Source organism: Clarias gariepinus, chromosome 15 (genome assembly GCF_024256425.1).
Source record: "Clarias gariepinus isolate MV-2021 ecotype Netherlands chromosome 15, CGAR_prim_01v2, whole genome shotgun sequence".
In the NCBI taxonomy this organism is placed as follows: Eukaryota; Metazoa; Chordata; class Actinopteri; order Siluriformes; family Clariidae; genus Clarias; species Clarias gariepinus.
This window is the reverse complement of record NC_071114.1, coordinates 17968774-17985586: the sequence shown is the minus strand read 5'-3', so window position 1 is coordinate 17985586 and position 16813 is coordinate 17968774. Positions and strand designations below refer to the sequence as shown.

The following is a 16813-nucleotide window of genomic DNA, read 5'->3' as shown; positions in this document are numbered from 1 at the left end:
TCTTAATTGTCATTCAGATGAAAATTCAGATTGGCCAATTTAGATTTCACATGAAAAGACAGAAACTCACAAAAGTGCATTATTCTAGAATTGCACAATTGTTAACATATTGCATTATGAATTTAAAATGGTTATAGACACTGCAGGTTTTTGGGGGGAAAAATTCATAATTTTGCACGGGATGCGTTGGGGCAAATATAAAATAATCTCTACAAAACAGCTGAAGTTAGCAACTTGCAAATTTTTAGGGAAGAAAGATTGGTCACTTCCACGTTGCTTAAACTTTAGAAGAAACTTCGTTGGCAAACACATTTTCTGTATTATATGTATAAACAAACATAACATAATCAAATAAAATCAGCAAACATACTGTGTTTTGGCTCATAGTTTGTTGGATTATAAAATCAATAATTTAGTTTATAGTGTAGTTTGGCTGAATTCTCCATTCTGATTAGTTATCTTGATTGTAATCAAGCTCATTTCCAGGGGTTTGTACAGAAGAATAGCCACATATCCACATAAATGGATTAAAAAAAAACTTGCTAATGATCATCAACCCCATGCTCCTGGGTTTGCTCTGCCTCAGTGTCATGCTGTCCCACATGAAGTAACACCTGATCTCATAACTTCACACTGATAAACCATATACTTCCTAAACTACCTGAGAAATATCCATAACAAAACACCACATACTGTATGAGTGACAACAGTGATGATCATTTTCCTGATACAATCACAGCATTGACTATATTTAATTTAACCTACTCAACTCATTTCATATTCTAATGAGAACAAGTTTGAGTGATTTAGAAAACATGAATAGGTTTTCACACCACACTTTTCCAGAACTTTGTCCTGAGCTTGTTTTAAAATCTCATTGGTCTTCATGATGGATATAAATATTTACTGACATGATGCTTTACTTGCATGCAAATTAGGAGTTTCCCAGGAATGAAGGTGACTACTTATGCTATTACTTTTATGTTATTTATTAATGTATAAATTCATAAAATAACAGTACTGGTCAAAAGTTTGGATACACTTTCTAATTCAATGTTTTTTTAAGTGATATATTTTATACATTCTGGAACAATACTGGAGATTTTAAAACTATGAAATAACATATAGAATTATGCATTATGTTACGTAACAACATCAACAAATTGTTATTTTAAGACATGAAGGTCAGCTGTTTTGCAGACGTTTTTGCAAGAACAGCATTACCAAGTGCATTTGCAAAATCCATCAAGCAACATGATGAGACTGGCTCTCATGAAGTTCATCCCAGGAAAGCAAGACAGAAATTTACCGTCCTGTAGAGGAGAGTTAGAGTTACCAGCCTCAAATCATCAATTAACAGCACTTTAGATTCACCTTCAGCTCAAGACCTAGAGCCATTATGAAGGCTTTACAGAGCATAAGTAGCAGACACGTCTCAATATCAACTGTTCAGAGGAGATTCTTGCAAATTTTAGATGCCTTCAGCATTACTTTACAATGAAGAAAGAAATAAGAATCAGGAAACATTATAGAGTTAGAAGGTGTGTCCAAACTTTTGACTGCCAGTGTATATCAGTTTCCCTGTGCTTCAGTATAATGTGCTAATTTGTGTAGTTTATTGACTCCTAGTAACACGCATTTCACATTATGAATTACACAATTACCTTACCAGTTTCCTTAATTCTAGACCTCTTAAATTCATGTTTTCATTTCCGTCTAAACATATTGTTCACTTTCCTGTATCTGAAGATTAATAATATTAAATCCATTAGGTTTCTAATTGTGCACAATTAAAACAGACATGATTACTGCAATACATTAGTGTTCTTAAAAAACTTTCCTCTTTATCGATCAGTGAATTAAATGTAGTAAGTTGCTTCGTACCCCTTCCTGTTTGGAGAACAAATCTAGACATTGACGGAGATACGAACAGGTCTCACTAGATGCCTCACACACCTCTCTGAGCTTCTGCAGCACAGCCCCCGGGAGGCCTGCACATATACAACAAACACACACACACACACACACACACACACAGACAAACACACACACACACACACACACACACACACACACACACACACACACACACACACACACAGACACACAGGACAAAGAAATTTTTAAATATATATATAATTAATTAATAAAAAAAGAAATAAAAATATCTTAAATATTTTCTATCTTCAGTATTTTCTAAGTAAACTTTGCTATGTTTAATTATTTCTAAAACTCAAATGTAAATTCTGACTAAAAATAGGTTTCATAAACTTTAAATATTTATATTATTATTATTATTATTGTTGTTGTTGTTGTTGTTTATTTATTTATTTATTTATTTATTTATTTAAGGAATTTGTTAATTTATTATTATAGTAAATAGTGGATAAAGTATACTACATTAATATGATGTCATCTTTTGCAGTGCATATGCCTGTTTCCTCCTAAATTTATCCTGTATGCAGTCACACAACTAAGCAGTGCTTAAAGTTATAGTTGCAGCCGAGGTCTGAGAACTGACGTTTCAGCATTAAAAACTCAGATTTGGATACAGCTCTTGGTATGCCATTCTCATCATAATTCAAACAGTACATGACTGTCACCCAGGGGAATATTTTCCCCATAAACATAGATACCTTTAAGGGATTCATTTGAGTAATAAATAAATAAGTAATAGAGAAAAAAATCTAGTCCTGGAACTTCCTCTCCTGAAATAAGAGCTATCTGCACTTTATTAAATGAATTCATAATTGAGCAATATAAATATGGCTGTTTTTACCTTCACTGAGTGCATCCTCTTTTACCATGGAGAAGAGGGACAACACCTCAGATTCCAACTTCCCATGACACATCTCAGCCCGCTGTAAATACGAGTGAAAGAAAATGAGCTACAACCAAAACCACATCACAGCATCACAATGATGGTGATCCAAGGTTTTGAACTATTCTGGGCTGCTAGTTATGTTCTAATAAATATTTTATATAGATGATATGTGTATGCACAGACAATTATTGGTGATTCAAGCATATGGATGAAATAAGTTTTATACGAAAGCTCCTAATTTGTTTAAAAAAACACACTGTTGTACCATAAATTAACCATTTCCTTTTTATGAATAATGTCACCAAATAGAAAGTTTAAAGAAAAAAGATAAACTTGAGATAATCTTGAGATAAGCTGTGGTTCTTACACAAATACTCACCTGAAGAGACTCTGTTAGCTCACTCAATGATATCACTTCATCCTCATCTTCCTCACTGTCCTGATCCTGTGAGCAGTAATGAGTGCTGAAAGCAGAGTGTGCCTCAATAGCATCCAGCCATTTCTGTAACAAACACACACATACAAATGTGCACGCGCGCACACACACACACACACACACACACACACACACACCTCAATATTTAGAGCATGTGCCATCTTGAGTGTGGGTAGAAACCACAAATCCATTTTTTTAGGAATCATCTCTAGTAATCAAGACCTGTTCTTACTTTTCTGGTGGCTTCTGGGTCACCTTTTGGTGAGACTTTAAAATAATGGACGCTGTCATCAAAGTACTTGACTGTGAAGTGGCCCCTGTCTTTAGTCTGTGAGAGTTAAGCCAGATATTAAAACACTGACTAAATTAAAAAGAAGCATAAATAGATCTTGTAAAACATATTGATCTTACACTACTATGGGCCTGGGTCAGGGCTTTGCAGCCTTTCCTCTGACTGTTGGATGAGGCATCAGACCTGAAATCAGGACAAATACAAGAAATGTTAATCAGATAATTTTATTATATTACTTATTACTAAACACCAAAGGCCAATCAGATTGTCATTGACTGGTGCAGGTGAGTGTATCCTGGAATTTATTTACTAACTTGTTGGCCAATTCACTTGTGAAAATGTTTCCTTATGCTGGTAGAATCACACTTTCACATCTGAGTTCTGGAATGTTTAATCCCAATCCTTTGCGTTATCACGTGTGAAAATTATCTTACTTTGACATAAAACAAAGCTGTCATTTCCAAAAACATTTATTTATGTCTGCATTTAAATTACCAGCTTAAAGCGATTCAATTCTGATTTTTTTTTACCCTAATGTAATACAGATCTGATTTTTTAAGGATGTCTGAAAAAACAAATCTGATGTTTTTCAGATCGAATACATTTACATTAAGCCATTTGGCTGACGCTGTTATCCAGAGCAACATAGGAAAGTTTCCATCATTGGATAGATCCTTACACTGGGTTACTAGGTCACTAACTAAGTACTATCAGTGAAACACTGTTGGAAAGTTTTTTTGGTTTTTTTTAATGGGGCGGGGATTAACTCAAGTACTGAAGAAAGATATAAGTTATTGCTTAAAGATTGCCAGAGACTCAGCTGTACAAACATCTAGACAAAGTTCGTTCCACCACCTAGGTGTCAGAAAAGACAAAAAGAGAAAATAGGATACATATCCAATACGCAACTTGAATGGAAACTTGGTTTGAAATTCATGCAACTTTTTTAATGTCTTTGTACACGTATGGGGCATGCGCCAATGTTGGTCAGCAACGGCAGCGCTGGAATTTTAAAGCAGGGCTAGCAGCTAAAGTAAAGCATATTTTTGCTAAAATCTAATTAATTGTTTGAAATTAATAAATGGTCGCAAAAGCTAATGATGTGTTTTTTAACCAAGATGGCATTAGCAAAGGCATATTGATTTTCGTATATGGGCTGCTAAAAGGACTGAGCACATTAGAGTCAGATAAAATCAGAGTCAGATAAAAGTCACTTGTAATTATAAATGTAACCCGTCATGACAAAAGGAAAAAAAACAGGCTTGAGCAATATGACTTGTAGTGTGAGCGTAGCCTTCTAAATCACATTTCTTCCACAAAGTTGATGATTCAGTATCCTTTCAGGTACCTTCCCATTTATGATCATCAAGACACACCAACTAATACAAATATCCAAGGTCATAGCTTCATAGCTGAATTTTTCTTTAGCCATAGAGAGGATAACCTTCAAAAACACTCACTGGTTTGAGTACAATGACAAAACTCCATCTTGAAGAACGACCCAACAGGAACGCCAGCCAAAGAACCTTGTGCTCTGAAGTTTAAAATAATAACAATTAAAAAAAATATTGTTTATAAAGAAAATGGCAAGACAATCAATAAGTATACCACTATAAATAGTTTTAATGTTAAAAATTATTACTTTTTTTAAATAATTGAGTCCCAACTGACTTTATATGTTAGTATTTCAGCATTTCGTATATCCTGTGAAATAGTTTTGCAATTTCCTTGTCACTTAGTCTCTCTTTCTCTTGTTCTTTCTCTTTCTATATCCCAAGCAAAAAATAACCAATTCATTTTACTCTCAACATTTAGGTATATACAGTATGATAAAATACATATGTATGTATCTGTGCACTATGCTCACACTCACTCACACACGCGCACACACAGAAATACCTTCCAAAGAGGACCATCAAACTTCTGAACATAGTGCCTTCCACCCTGTAAAGAAAAGCATAGCTAAGCACTTTCATCCTGTAAAAATCACTGCTGTCATGGGGGAAATAATCTATGACCAGAGTGTTATGTTGAAGCTTAGCTAGTGTTATCACCCTGAAGTTGATTATTTTCCAAAACAGCATTTCTCATGTTTTATTCCTCTTCTAGCACAGCAAATTTCCAACACTTTATTTGTAAAATTACAACAGTCATCCTTATTGTCTACATTTTGTTGAATAATTCTTGTGGAACATCACAGAAGCAAGTTTATTTCTGTACAGACTTATATCACAAGTATTATATAAATAGTCATTCTCAAACCCTTTACATCTGACTCTAATAAAACACTAACACTATAGACTCCGTTAAACATTACATTAAAATCTCCTTACAGAAAAGTTTACCACCAGCGTATGATACACTTACTTTCATTAAACTGCCCTCCAGGATCTGCCTCATCTCACTGTCCTTTGCAAGATCAAACACTGTCTGACCTGCAAACACACCACAATAAACCCAAAAGTGTATAAATCATAATTTATAAAAGGCAAACAAGGAAACTGTTACATTTAACAAAACATATACCAATAAACAAATGAATAAACAAAATTACAAATCTATTTTCCAGTTAAAGAGTCATTCTGAAATGTACAAAGGCATGTTTTAAAAATAAAATCTTATAAAAAAATTATATATATTTATATATATATATACACACAGTATACTGTATATACTGTGTATACAGTGGTGTGAAAAACTATTTGCCCCCTTCCTGATTTCTCATTCTTTTGCATGTTTGTCACACTTAAATGTTTCTGCTCATCAAAAACCGTTAATTATTAGTCAAAGATACCATAATTGAACACAACATGCAGTTTTTAAATGAAGGTTTACGTTATTAAGGGAGAAAAAAACTCCAAATCTACATGGCCCTGTGTGAAAAAGTGATTGCCCCCTTTGTTAAAAAATAACTTAACTGTGGTTTATCACACCTGAGTTCAATTTCTGTAGTCACCCCCAGGCCTGATTACTGCCACACGTGTCTTAATCAAGAAATCACTTAAATAGGAGCTACCTGACACAGAGAAGTAGACCAAAAGCACCTCAAAAGCTAGACATCATGCCAAGATCCAAAGAAATTTAGGAACAAATGAGAACAAAAGTAATTGAGATCTATCAGTCTGGTAAAGGTTATAAAGCCATTTCTAAAGCTTTGGGACTCCAGCGAACCACAGTGAGAGCCATTATCCACAAATGGCAAAAACATGGAACAGTGGTGAACCTTCCCAGGAGTGGCCGGCTGACCAAAATTATCCCAAGAGCGCAGAGACAACTCATCCGAGAGGCCACAAAAGACCCCAGGACAACATCTAAAGAACTGCAGGCCTCACTTGCCTCAATTAAGGTCAGTGTTCACGACTCCACCATAAGAAAGAGACTGGGCAAAAACAGCCTGCATGGCAGATTTCCAAGGCGCAAACCACTTTATCAAAAAGAACATTAAGGCTCGTCTCAATTTTGCTAAAAAACATCTCAATGATTGCCAAGACTTTTGGAAAAATACCTTGTGGACCGATGAGACAAAAGTTGAACTTTTTGGAAGGTGCGTGTCCCGTTACATCTGGCGTAAAAGTAACACAGCATTTCAAAAAAAGGACATCATACCAACAGTAAAATATGGTGGTGGTAGTGTGATGGTCTGGGGTTGTTTTGCTGCTTCAGGACCTGGAAGGCTTGCTGTGATAGATGGAACCATGAATTCTACTGTCTACCAAAAAATCCTGAAGGAGAATGTCCGGCCATCTGTTCGTCAACTCAAGCTGAAGCAATCTTGGGTGCTGCAGCAGGACAATGACCCAAAACACACCAGCAAATCCACCTCTGAATGGCTCAAGAAAAACAAAATGAAGACTTTGGAGTGGCCTAGTCAAAGTCTTGACCTGAATCCTATTGAGATGTTGTGGCATGACCTTAAAAAGGCGGTTCATGCTAGAAAACCCTCAAATAAAGCTGAATTACAACAATTCTGCAAAGATGAGTGGGCCAAAATTCCTCCAGAGCACTGTAAAAGACTCGTTGCAAGTTATCGCAAACGCTTGATTGCAGTTATTGCTGCTAAGGGTGGCCCAACCAGTTATTAGGTTCAGGGGGAAATTACTTTTTCACATAGGGCCATGTAGGTTTGGATTTTTTTTTCTCCCTAAATAATAAAAACCATCATTTACAAACTGCATTTTGTGTTTACTTGTGTTATCTTTGACTAATAGTTAAATGTGTTTGATGATCAGAAACATTTAGTGTGACAAACATGCAAAAGAATAAGAAATCAGGAAGGGGGCAAATAGTTTTTCACACCACTGTATATACTATGTATATATAATCTTTCAAAATCACTTCACTGATGCAAATTTTCCCTAACAAAATGGAAAAAAAATTTTTACCCTCAATTTTATTTATAAATAAAAAAAAAATCATACAAATACAATATTCAAATAGAATTTACAAATGAATGGTTTTTAACAATACTGAAAAATTTTCTTCTGTCAAAAAATATTTAAGTTTTTATGAGTATTATTAGTATTAGTATTATTGTGACCTGTTCTGAAAAATAGTTAGAAATAAATAAATTATTAATGAATGCATGCCCATTTCCCCATACACAATTTTGAAAAAAAGGCAAGAGCGAAACATACATTGATTGCAGATAATGATATAAAATTGCCCTATTATTAAACAATATATAATAAATATATAATAATTATATAATATATAACAATACTAAAACATAATTCTACTTCAGTACAATAAATCAAAGAAAACCTTTATTTTTATATAATACTTCAGCAGGTTTTAGTGCTACTTCATGCTCATTCCATAAAACTTCCAAATGTGTAACGTAACACTTGCCATTTTTGTTCTTGATATTGGGGCTGGCTCCATTCTGTAGCAGTTTGACTGCACACTGTTTCTGGCCTCTGTATGCAGCACAGTGTAGTGGTGTGTTACCTAGCAGGTCGGTGCAGTTGAGGTTTGGAGGTTTCTCCCTGTTCAGCTATGTTTGAAAAGATCATGCATTACAGATTTAGATAACATTCCTTATTAGCAATTTAAAACAACGACTAGAATAAGCTTCAGATTTCTGAGACAATTTGTTGACGGTATTATCCAAGTGAGTAAAACTCTTTATACTGCAGTACTGTTAATTTGATCAAATAATGTTTATTAATTTTCTATAATATCCGCTCTGACAATATTGTAGCTGCAAACCACAGATTTACTTTATTGCAATGTTTGAATATTGTAATAATATTATTATTCATGGAGGGAGACCCATGTCAGATTTAAAGCTATAACTTAGAGTCTGCAACTTGTGAGTATTTCCTTATTACCTTCAAGAGATAAAAAATGAGAGTCTTGTGAGAAATAAAATGACTAATTATAGCTGCTATAATGTAAATGATAGAACAGAGACTAGTTTAATGGGCATTAAATATTACTACAGATGGATAAAAAGGGAAAGTACTGTATACACATCAGACAAGCTCAGCAGATGAAGAAAGGGAAGGAGATTAGCCACTTGGGTTGAGCACAAAGCACCCACGAACTGCTAATAATAAAATCGGAAAATAAGAACGTAACTTTTTCTCTGAATTTCTAAACCTTACAGAACACATGCTACACACTGGGCAAAATGTTGCTCAACCTGTTTATACTGTTGCACATGATCATGCAGGTGATTATCTGTGGTGCAAGTACCAGTTTTAACAGGGTAGTTGTGGCTCCCTCTCGAGCTGCTTCTAACACCTGCTCCTCCAACTTCCTCTCCTCAGTTCGCTCAGCCGCTGACGGAGCAAAAAGAAAAGAACCACAGTCAGGATGCAAAGTCATGTGGACATCAGTGGAAAACTAGAAACATACATTTCCTGTCCATGTGAGGAGTTATTGCTTTGTTACACGCAACACAGCTTTGAGCAACTTTCTACTACTTTCATACAAGGCATTTTCCACGACCAGATCACAAGTGTATGTTTAACATGTAACAGAAAGACCTACAGTAAACAAATTAGAATCTCTGACTAATAGAGATATTATTTCTCTATTAGTCAGAAAAATAAAGACTAAGTCCTCTTCTTTTCCCAGTCTTTGTACACAAAATACAAAATAATTCCTTTCTATAATTGTTTAGTACAGTACAGCCTGATTCACTCCATAATCCACTTTCCCATTCTGGATATCAGAATTTGAACTTTTGCTTATACTGCATCACAGGGCAGCATAACATACTCAGAGAAAAGATCTAAATGCCTTTTCACTTCAATGAGTCATTAAGATTCACTTATTTGTCATTATTATTTGTTCTTTATTTCACATCGAAATGATTTTTTTCACATATCTCAGTGAAGAAGCTAAGGCCAGGATACAGCGCTCCAGAAGCACAGGGTCCTTCCTCAGAAGCAGATGAGCCTTGATCAAGAACTCAACAGTAGCAGCTTGGCGGTGCTGGGGGTCAAACCCCCAACCTTCCAATCAGTAAGCCTCAACCGTTTGAGCCACAACTGCCCCTGTGTGGTGCTCACAGTTGACCATCGCTAGGACTGTACTTGTTCCTCTAAAAGAGCTAACACACAGAGCCCAGTCCTAATTTTGCTTTTTTGACTTTTTTGAATTGTCTTAAGCATTTCAGTGAAAAAAAAAAACTATTGCCACACTCAAAACAATATGTAGCAAACACAAGACAAGCGGAATGATACAAACTGTGAAACATCTACTCTTGGAATGTTGCCCATTTCAACAATTCAGTGGCCAAAAACCTGGTGTATATTTAAAGATAATCTCGAAAATGAATTATTGCGATAATAATTACAGCACGGAGCAAAAAAAACTTTTTTTTACTAAAAAACCTTTTTTTTCCAGTAAACCCCAGTTTTAGGTTAAATGATAGATTTTGTGAGTGGACATACCCTCCAGCATGCTCCTGATCTCCTCATTATGCGTGACATCTTTGGGAATCTGAGCTGAGCCGTTAATGACTGAAGGACAGGCATTGTACTGAAGCAGCAGCATCACCACTTCCTACATAAACAGAGAAGGGTCACATTGATTACAGCCCCTAAACAGCATGTTAATAATATACAGACGTGTGCTGAGGAGATATTTAAACCTTTCATGTATAATTATGAAAATTTAAAAAATACATGGCTAATTGTAAAATTATTTAAGACATAAATCCCCCTTAAATCAGTTGAGATACTGTAATTTAACATAAAAAAAAACATTAATCCTATTTAATTGCTCTATTCTCAATGTATCGGGCATACGGTATGTATTAAATTTGTACAAAAAATACAGTTTACATATGCAGGAGTTAAACACATTTTATTTTATTATACATTTTATAATTCTACACATAGAATTTAGCCCAAAAGCTGAGATTATAAATAATATAAATGATAATTAGATTTTTTGAAGAGCTCTAAGTAAAAATAAATAAATAAATGCAAGACGCTGACAATGTAAATGAAATGTAAGGTTATGTAATGTACATATAGTTTATATAACATACCTGCCGTCCTGTAAATGCTGCTTTATGGAGTGGTGTGTCTCCTACATTATTTGTCAGATTGGCGTCTGCTCCAGCCTGAACATGGGATACGGTGAAATCTTTAGCCATTCTATTGTTTAAGAAGAAAATTAATTTAAATCATGTTTACCTTTAGCAGCTCCTCCACTACATCCCTGTGTCCAAAATAGCAGGACAGATGAAGAGGAGTCCATCCAAAATTTGACCTGCTTTTGCCTAAGAACAAAAAATTATTTTATAGTCAGCATTAAATACATAAAAAAAAAGTTTCCTAATACCCCATGGTCAAAACAACATATTGAAAGTGGTCTCTTGGATTCCCCTATGGTAGATAAAAATATGATAAAGTGCCCACCAATGTGGCCTTATAGTTGATAAAGTGTGGAGAAAAAAAAAACACTAAGAGCTGCAGTCCAAATGGGGGGGAATGAAGCGCCCTTTGTGGTGCTGGCACGTGCAAAAAAACTGTGACACTAACTTTTCTAGTAAAAGTAATGCAGGGCCCTACAGGAGTCCCCTATGTGTAAGGAAAAAATGATTTGCCTTAACAAGTTCCCTTTTTGTGGAGCCCAATAGTTTGCTAGAGATACTCTTTTCATTTATTTTGGAGATCACATTGGAAAGCCTGTGTCCATCCCAGTCCATGTGAATGATGTTACCACAAATCCAATAATGTATTTAACATGTGAATATTTAGCTATATATTTATTTTAAATAATTATTTTTCATCTCAGTATGATAAAAATTGTTGTTGTTTTTTTTAGATCAACCCAAGTCTGAGTATAAAAACAATATAAAGTGGACACAAAACAAAAATGTGATTAACACAGAGCATACCTTTACAGTTGATTTCAAATTTTGCTTCTCCTTTGATTTTAGCTATTAAAAGCCTTTGAATTCCTGGCAGGTTCCCATTTCTGGCATCATGGAGAAACTGCTCCTCCTGATCCAGGTCCTCCATTTCTTTAAGGAGACAAAAACCCACAAACATTAGACTTAACTACAGACATTTTAGGGTTCTAGGTTATTACTTACTTAACTTATTATATACAACAAAGAGAGAATAAATCGGGAATCGGATGTTCAATAGGCACACGTTGGTTAGGTGTTCACATACTTTTGGCCATATAATGTAGTTTATACTAAAACTCAATGGGTTGTAAGGAAAAGCACTAATATTGTGATAGACTATAGTACTACGTTTTTTTCTGTCACAGAAATAGACAGAAAGGTATCTCAAAATTAAAAAGAAAACAGTTACATTCTGTTTAAAAACCTAGACATCAACGAAACAGAGACACGTAGACATTCTACGATCACTGGTAAAAAAAAATAACAATAATAATTTATCTAATAGCACCCAAAAAATTTCCCATCTATTTAGTCATGCCTCATTTGTTCTTTGTTGTTGTATTTAATATTTGGAAGTTACTGACATGCGATTTGTAAATAGGCTCTGGTCACATTGTTCAATAAAAATAGTTTTTAAGCATGTTGCAAGAAGTAAAGCATAGAAACTTCCTTTTGAGTAACCTTGAGAATCAGGCAAAACTCAAATTGTAATGTTTTTTAAAGCCAATTCCAAAAAAACATTAATTGTTCAAATCTGTGATTGTTTCAATCCAAATGTATGAAACAGGATCCAATATACAATCCAATCTAATGTTAGGCTGATACTGATACTGATCACACTGATCTAATCACACCACGCACTGCACCACGTTCCCTCCGATCCTCCAGCACTGCTCACCTCCACCCACCATCTCTCAGGGATTGAGGAAGACATTCATCCAGGCTCTTTTCTGTTCTGGCACCTAGGTGGTGGAATGAACTTCCTCTAGTTGTCCGTACAGCGGAGTCTTTGACAATCTTTAAACGACAATTCGTCCCAACTGGGTTTGACTGATGGCACTTAGTTAGTAACTTAGTGACCTAGTGTAAGTATCTATCCAGTGACGGAAACTTCAAAGCACTTTTTGTAAGTCGTTCTGGTAAGAGTGTCTGCCAAATACCTAAATGTAATGTAAATGTACTGATAATACTGTAGGTGTCAGATTGGTCCCCTTCTACTGTTCAACCCGCCCAATTAAATAATTACATTAATGTTAATTAATTTTCCCCATTGATTTAAAAAGGAACTAGATCATGGCACCCCGTGGCTCTTACATTCACAGTCTATTTTTAGAAGTCATATTTACAAATGTCATCATATATACAGTACAATGCAGTAAGTATCTTTTATTTCCTTATCCTTTCTGTCACTCATAGTGACAACACACTCAAAAAAAGTAGCAGAGAAACCACCATCTTGTGACTTCCTTACTCTGACCAGGAAATAAAAATGCTGCTGTGAGGCATAACAGCACATGATGCTGGTATGTTTTACATGGCTTTTCACAAAAAGTCGTTTAGCTTATCTGAGGACAATGATTCCTTTCATTAGGAAAAAGCTTTGGAATATGTTACGTTTGACTCTGCCTGTAATTATTACCCGATTTAAACCACACAGTGACTGCAATGTGCTTTAATTACAAACAGCAGTGGAATTAACCTTCATGCAGCCAGATGCAAGATTTATGTTTTAAAGTGTTTTATTCCATAGACACAATTACAATTTTAAATGTATTAACATACAACAAGTCATATGTTTTTTTTCCTGAATCTGTATTTTCCTGTATTGCATCAAAAGTTTTCTTTTTTGGAATTTTCTTTTAGAGTGTGAAAAACTGTAATTTCTGTATGTCCCTGACTTTCATCTTCCCATAATATTTTTTTTAAACAAAAACATATTCAAACAATAAAGACAAAAGTTAGTCCCTCTTATCATTTACATAGTAACAGCTCTCGACTCTTCTTTTCGCAAAAAGAAGAGTTTTCGAGGCAAAATTTGTCCGCTTGTCATGTCATTTAGAAAGCATAAACCATAAACATTCCTGTAGTAAAAAATAGCCAACTGTGCCTGACCACAGCACCACTCCTAAATCTCTCCAAATCCTGTTCTGATGTAGACACGGCTCAGTTCCTAATAAGCTCCATTTAAGTTTCTGGTTAAACCACAAACATTCCACATTTTTTAACAAGGAGAGTTTTGTGAGACGGGTGAGACGTGTAACTGCTCTGTCGGACGTTTAGCCAACATGTGGAGTTACACCTACTGCCTACTGATGTTACTTACTGTTATAGCCCTTACCACCTAAGACTTATGTGTGATTTCATGGCTATTCTAATCTGTACATTTGATCTAATTAGAGCTCGATTGCTAGTGAGAATAAAATAAATAAATAAATAAATAAATAAACACAATTCCCAACAGTCTTCGTGCTGCACAATGATGTTTTGCTTTACTGATGTGCTTTGGGCATAATATAAGACAAAAAGCAGTAAATCCAATCTTCTTATCTTTTAATCAGGGCACCGTTATATTCTTAAATCTGATTGGTCAGAAGACTTGAGATTAATTATATCAGAAAGTCTAACAGTAGTACAGTTGTAATTCAGATAACCCATTTTTAGGCAAATACAATTGGGGTCTGAAAATGGTAAAGTGAATAGCACTTAACGTTTAGATTTAATATCCTTTAATTGGGCAAGACGGTGGCTTAGATGTTAGCACTGTCGCCTTGCACCTCCAGGTTCCAGGTTTGACTCCCGGCTTGGATCTGTGTGCATTGGTCTGAGTTTACATGCTCTCCCTTTGTTTCCTCCTGGTGTTGCGGTTTTCTCCCACAGTCCAAAGAAATGCAGGTTAGGCTAACTGGTGTTCCCAAATTGCCCATATTGTGTGTGCCCTGCAATGAATTTGGCACCCTGTTCAGGTTGTATCCTGTCATGTGCCCAAGTTCTCCTGGGATAGTCTCCAGGCCCCCCACGACCCTGATAACAGGATAAAGCAGTACAGACGGTGCGTGAGTGAGTGAGAGATCCTTTGATCAAACCAGCAACCTTAAACACATGCTCAACTGTCACTGAAAGCATTTCTTTTCTTTTTCCCACACCATTTTGTGTCAACTCTAAAAACTACTGTGTGTGAAAATCCAGTGAGATCAGCAGCTTATGAAATACTTAATCCAGCCTTGTTTGATGTGAACATTAACTGAAGCGATTCATTATTTTACTCCTTATGCTGGCTGACTGGAAAACTGCATAAATGAGCTAGTGTTCCTATTAAACTGAACAGTGAGTATGTGAATGTGTGTGACACACACACACACACACACACACACACATACACACACTGTCAGTGAGTTCTTAGGACAGAGTCTAACCTTTGTGTTATGACAAAATCCATGATATTTTTTTTGGCTTATTGACTTCAAGAGAGAAAGATATGGGAGCCTCTTAAACATACTGTATTATACACAAATATAAACATGGTTAAACAAATAAAACATAAAACCTGTTATTCTTAAATAAATAAAAAAGAAAAAACCATGAAAAATAAAACACTTCTGCATATACTGTATATGCTGGTATAACTGTCTTGTGTGATGAATTAACACAAATTTCAGATTTTAACTCTAAAGCTATCAGCAAAAGTGTTTTACAGAATAAACATAATACGATGATTAATGTAAATACTATATATTAAGATTCACTAGCATGTTAGGATGCAACTATTTGTGAATTCTAGATATCCAGTGAAATTCCAGATTCTAAAATAAAACCAAAAATTGATGATAATTTAAAAAAATACAGTACATTTATTTTATGCTCCAATTTATAAAAGGAATATGTGATATATTTATAAATAATTTTACAATATAAAATTGCAAACAAATTTACACAATTATTGCCCTGTACATATAAGTTAATAACAGCAGGGATATAAAGGGATATAAAATGACTGAGTTCATAATAGAAAATATGAGCCGTGATTAACTTTTATTTTAAAAATTAAATGAAAAAACTCTCGTTTTGCCAGCTACAGACACTGGATTCTTTCTTTTCATTCATTATGACAGATACATCAAACTCAATAAATCTTACTTACCGCAGTGTGACGTTTAACACATGGCTCTGATTTTCGATCTAAAGCGATGCATCATAGAAATAATAATTTAAAAAAGAAATATTCTAAAGTTTTTGTGTGTGCACAAATACACATATAGATGAGTTACGTGATGTGACTCCACACAGTGCTGAACTCTTCCTGTTCAAAACTGTTCTTTATGTTAACAGACTTTTTCCTTCCTTTTCTTGGTCAGTGTATTTTTGCTGAACAGTATTTCACAACACACGGCATCAAAACACACAACACAAGCAGGAATGTAACAGCTGACCACGGGATAAATACCAAACCCATTCTTACCGTAGATGAAGTGATCAGTGTAGTGCGTATAAGCTGGTATTTTGTGCCCTAGGTAGTGCGTGTATGTAGGGAGTAAAAACTGAGTTTGTGTGAGTTCCGCTTGTTAATCAGCACTTCCTTCTTCTAAAAACCTAAATTCTATAAAATAAAAGTCTATGAATTCGATTCATGTTGGCTGTTTCAGACCATCCTTTAATGTCAACATTTAACAAATAAAAAATGTTATATAATGTAACAAAATAATGTTTATGTAACTTGTAGTTTAAATATATCAGAACAAGGGTTTGTGGTTAAATTGCACGTTTAAATAGAAGTATTTTAATATTCAAAGTCAAAGTCGATTCAGATTTTGTTAATGAAACACTCTTCATTGCGATTCACGATTTTGTTAATGAAATGCTATTTTTTCATAATTTAGTTTATTTTCTCTA

General features: G+C 34.8%; 1 protein-coding gene across 1 annotated transcript in view; it reads right to left on the bottom strand.

The window, feature by feature from the left end:
* Nucleotides 1–16316, bottom strand: part of osbpl1a (oxysterol binding protein-like 1A) — a 31563-nt gene extending 15247 nt beyond the window's left edge. The window contains exons 1-15 of the mRNA XM_053512569.1: nt 16065–16316; nt 11912–12037; nt 11205–11290; nt 11057–11131; nt 10455–10566; nt 9250–9335; nt 8401–8545; nt 5920–5987; nt 5452–5496; nt 5013–5086; nt 3672–3735; nt 3493–3588; nt 3204–3326; nt 2780–2861; nt 1885–1991 (exon numbers count right to left, since the gene is read on the bottom strand). Of these exons, the coding sequence (XP_053368544.1) occupies nt 1885–1991; nt 2780–2861; nt 3204–3326; nt 3493–3588; nt 3672–3735; nt 5013–5086; nt 5452–5496; nt 5920–5987; nt 8401–8545; nt 9250–9335; nt 10455–10566; nt 11057–11131; nt 11205–11290; nt 11912–12035 (1287 nt within the window). The 5' untranslated portion in view covers nt 12036–12037; nt 16065–16316. The remainder of the gene's footprint in view (nt 1–1884; nt 1992–2779; nt 2862–3203; nt 3327–3492; nt 3589–3671; nt 3736–5012; nt 5087–5451; nt 5497–5919; nt 5988–8400; nt 8546–9249; nt 9336–10454; nt 10567–11056; nt 11132–11204; nt 11291–11911; nt 12038–16064) is intronic.
* Between the last annotated feature and the right edge of the window lie 497 nt (nt 16317–16813).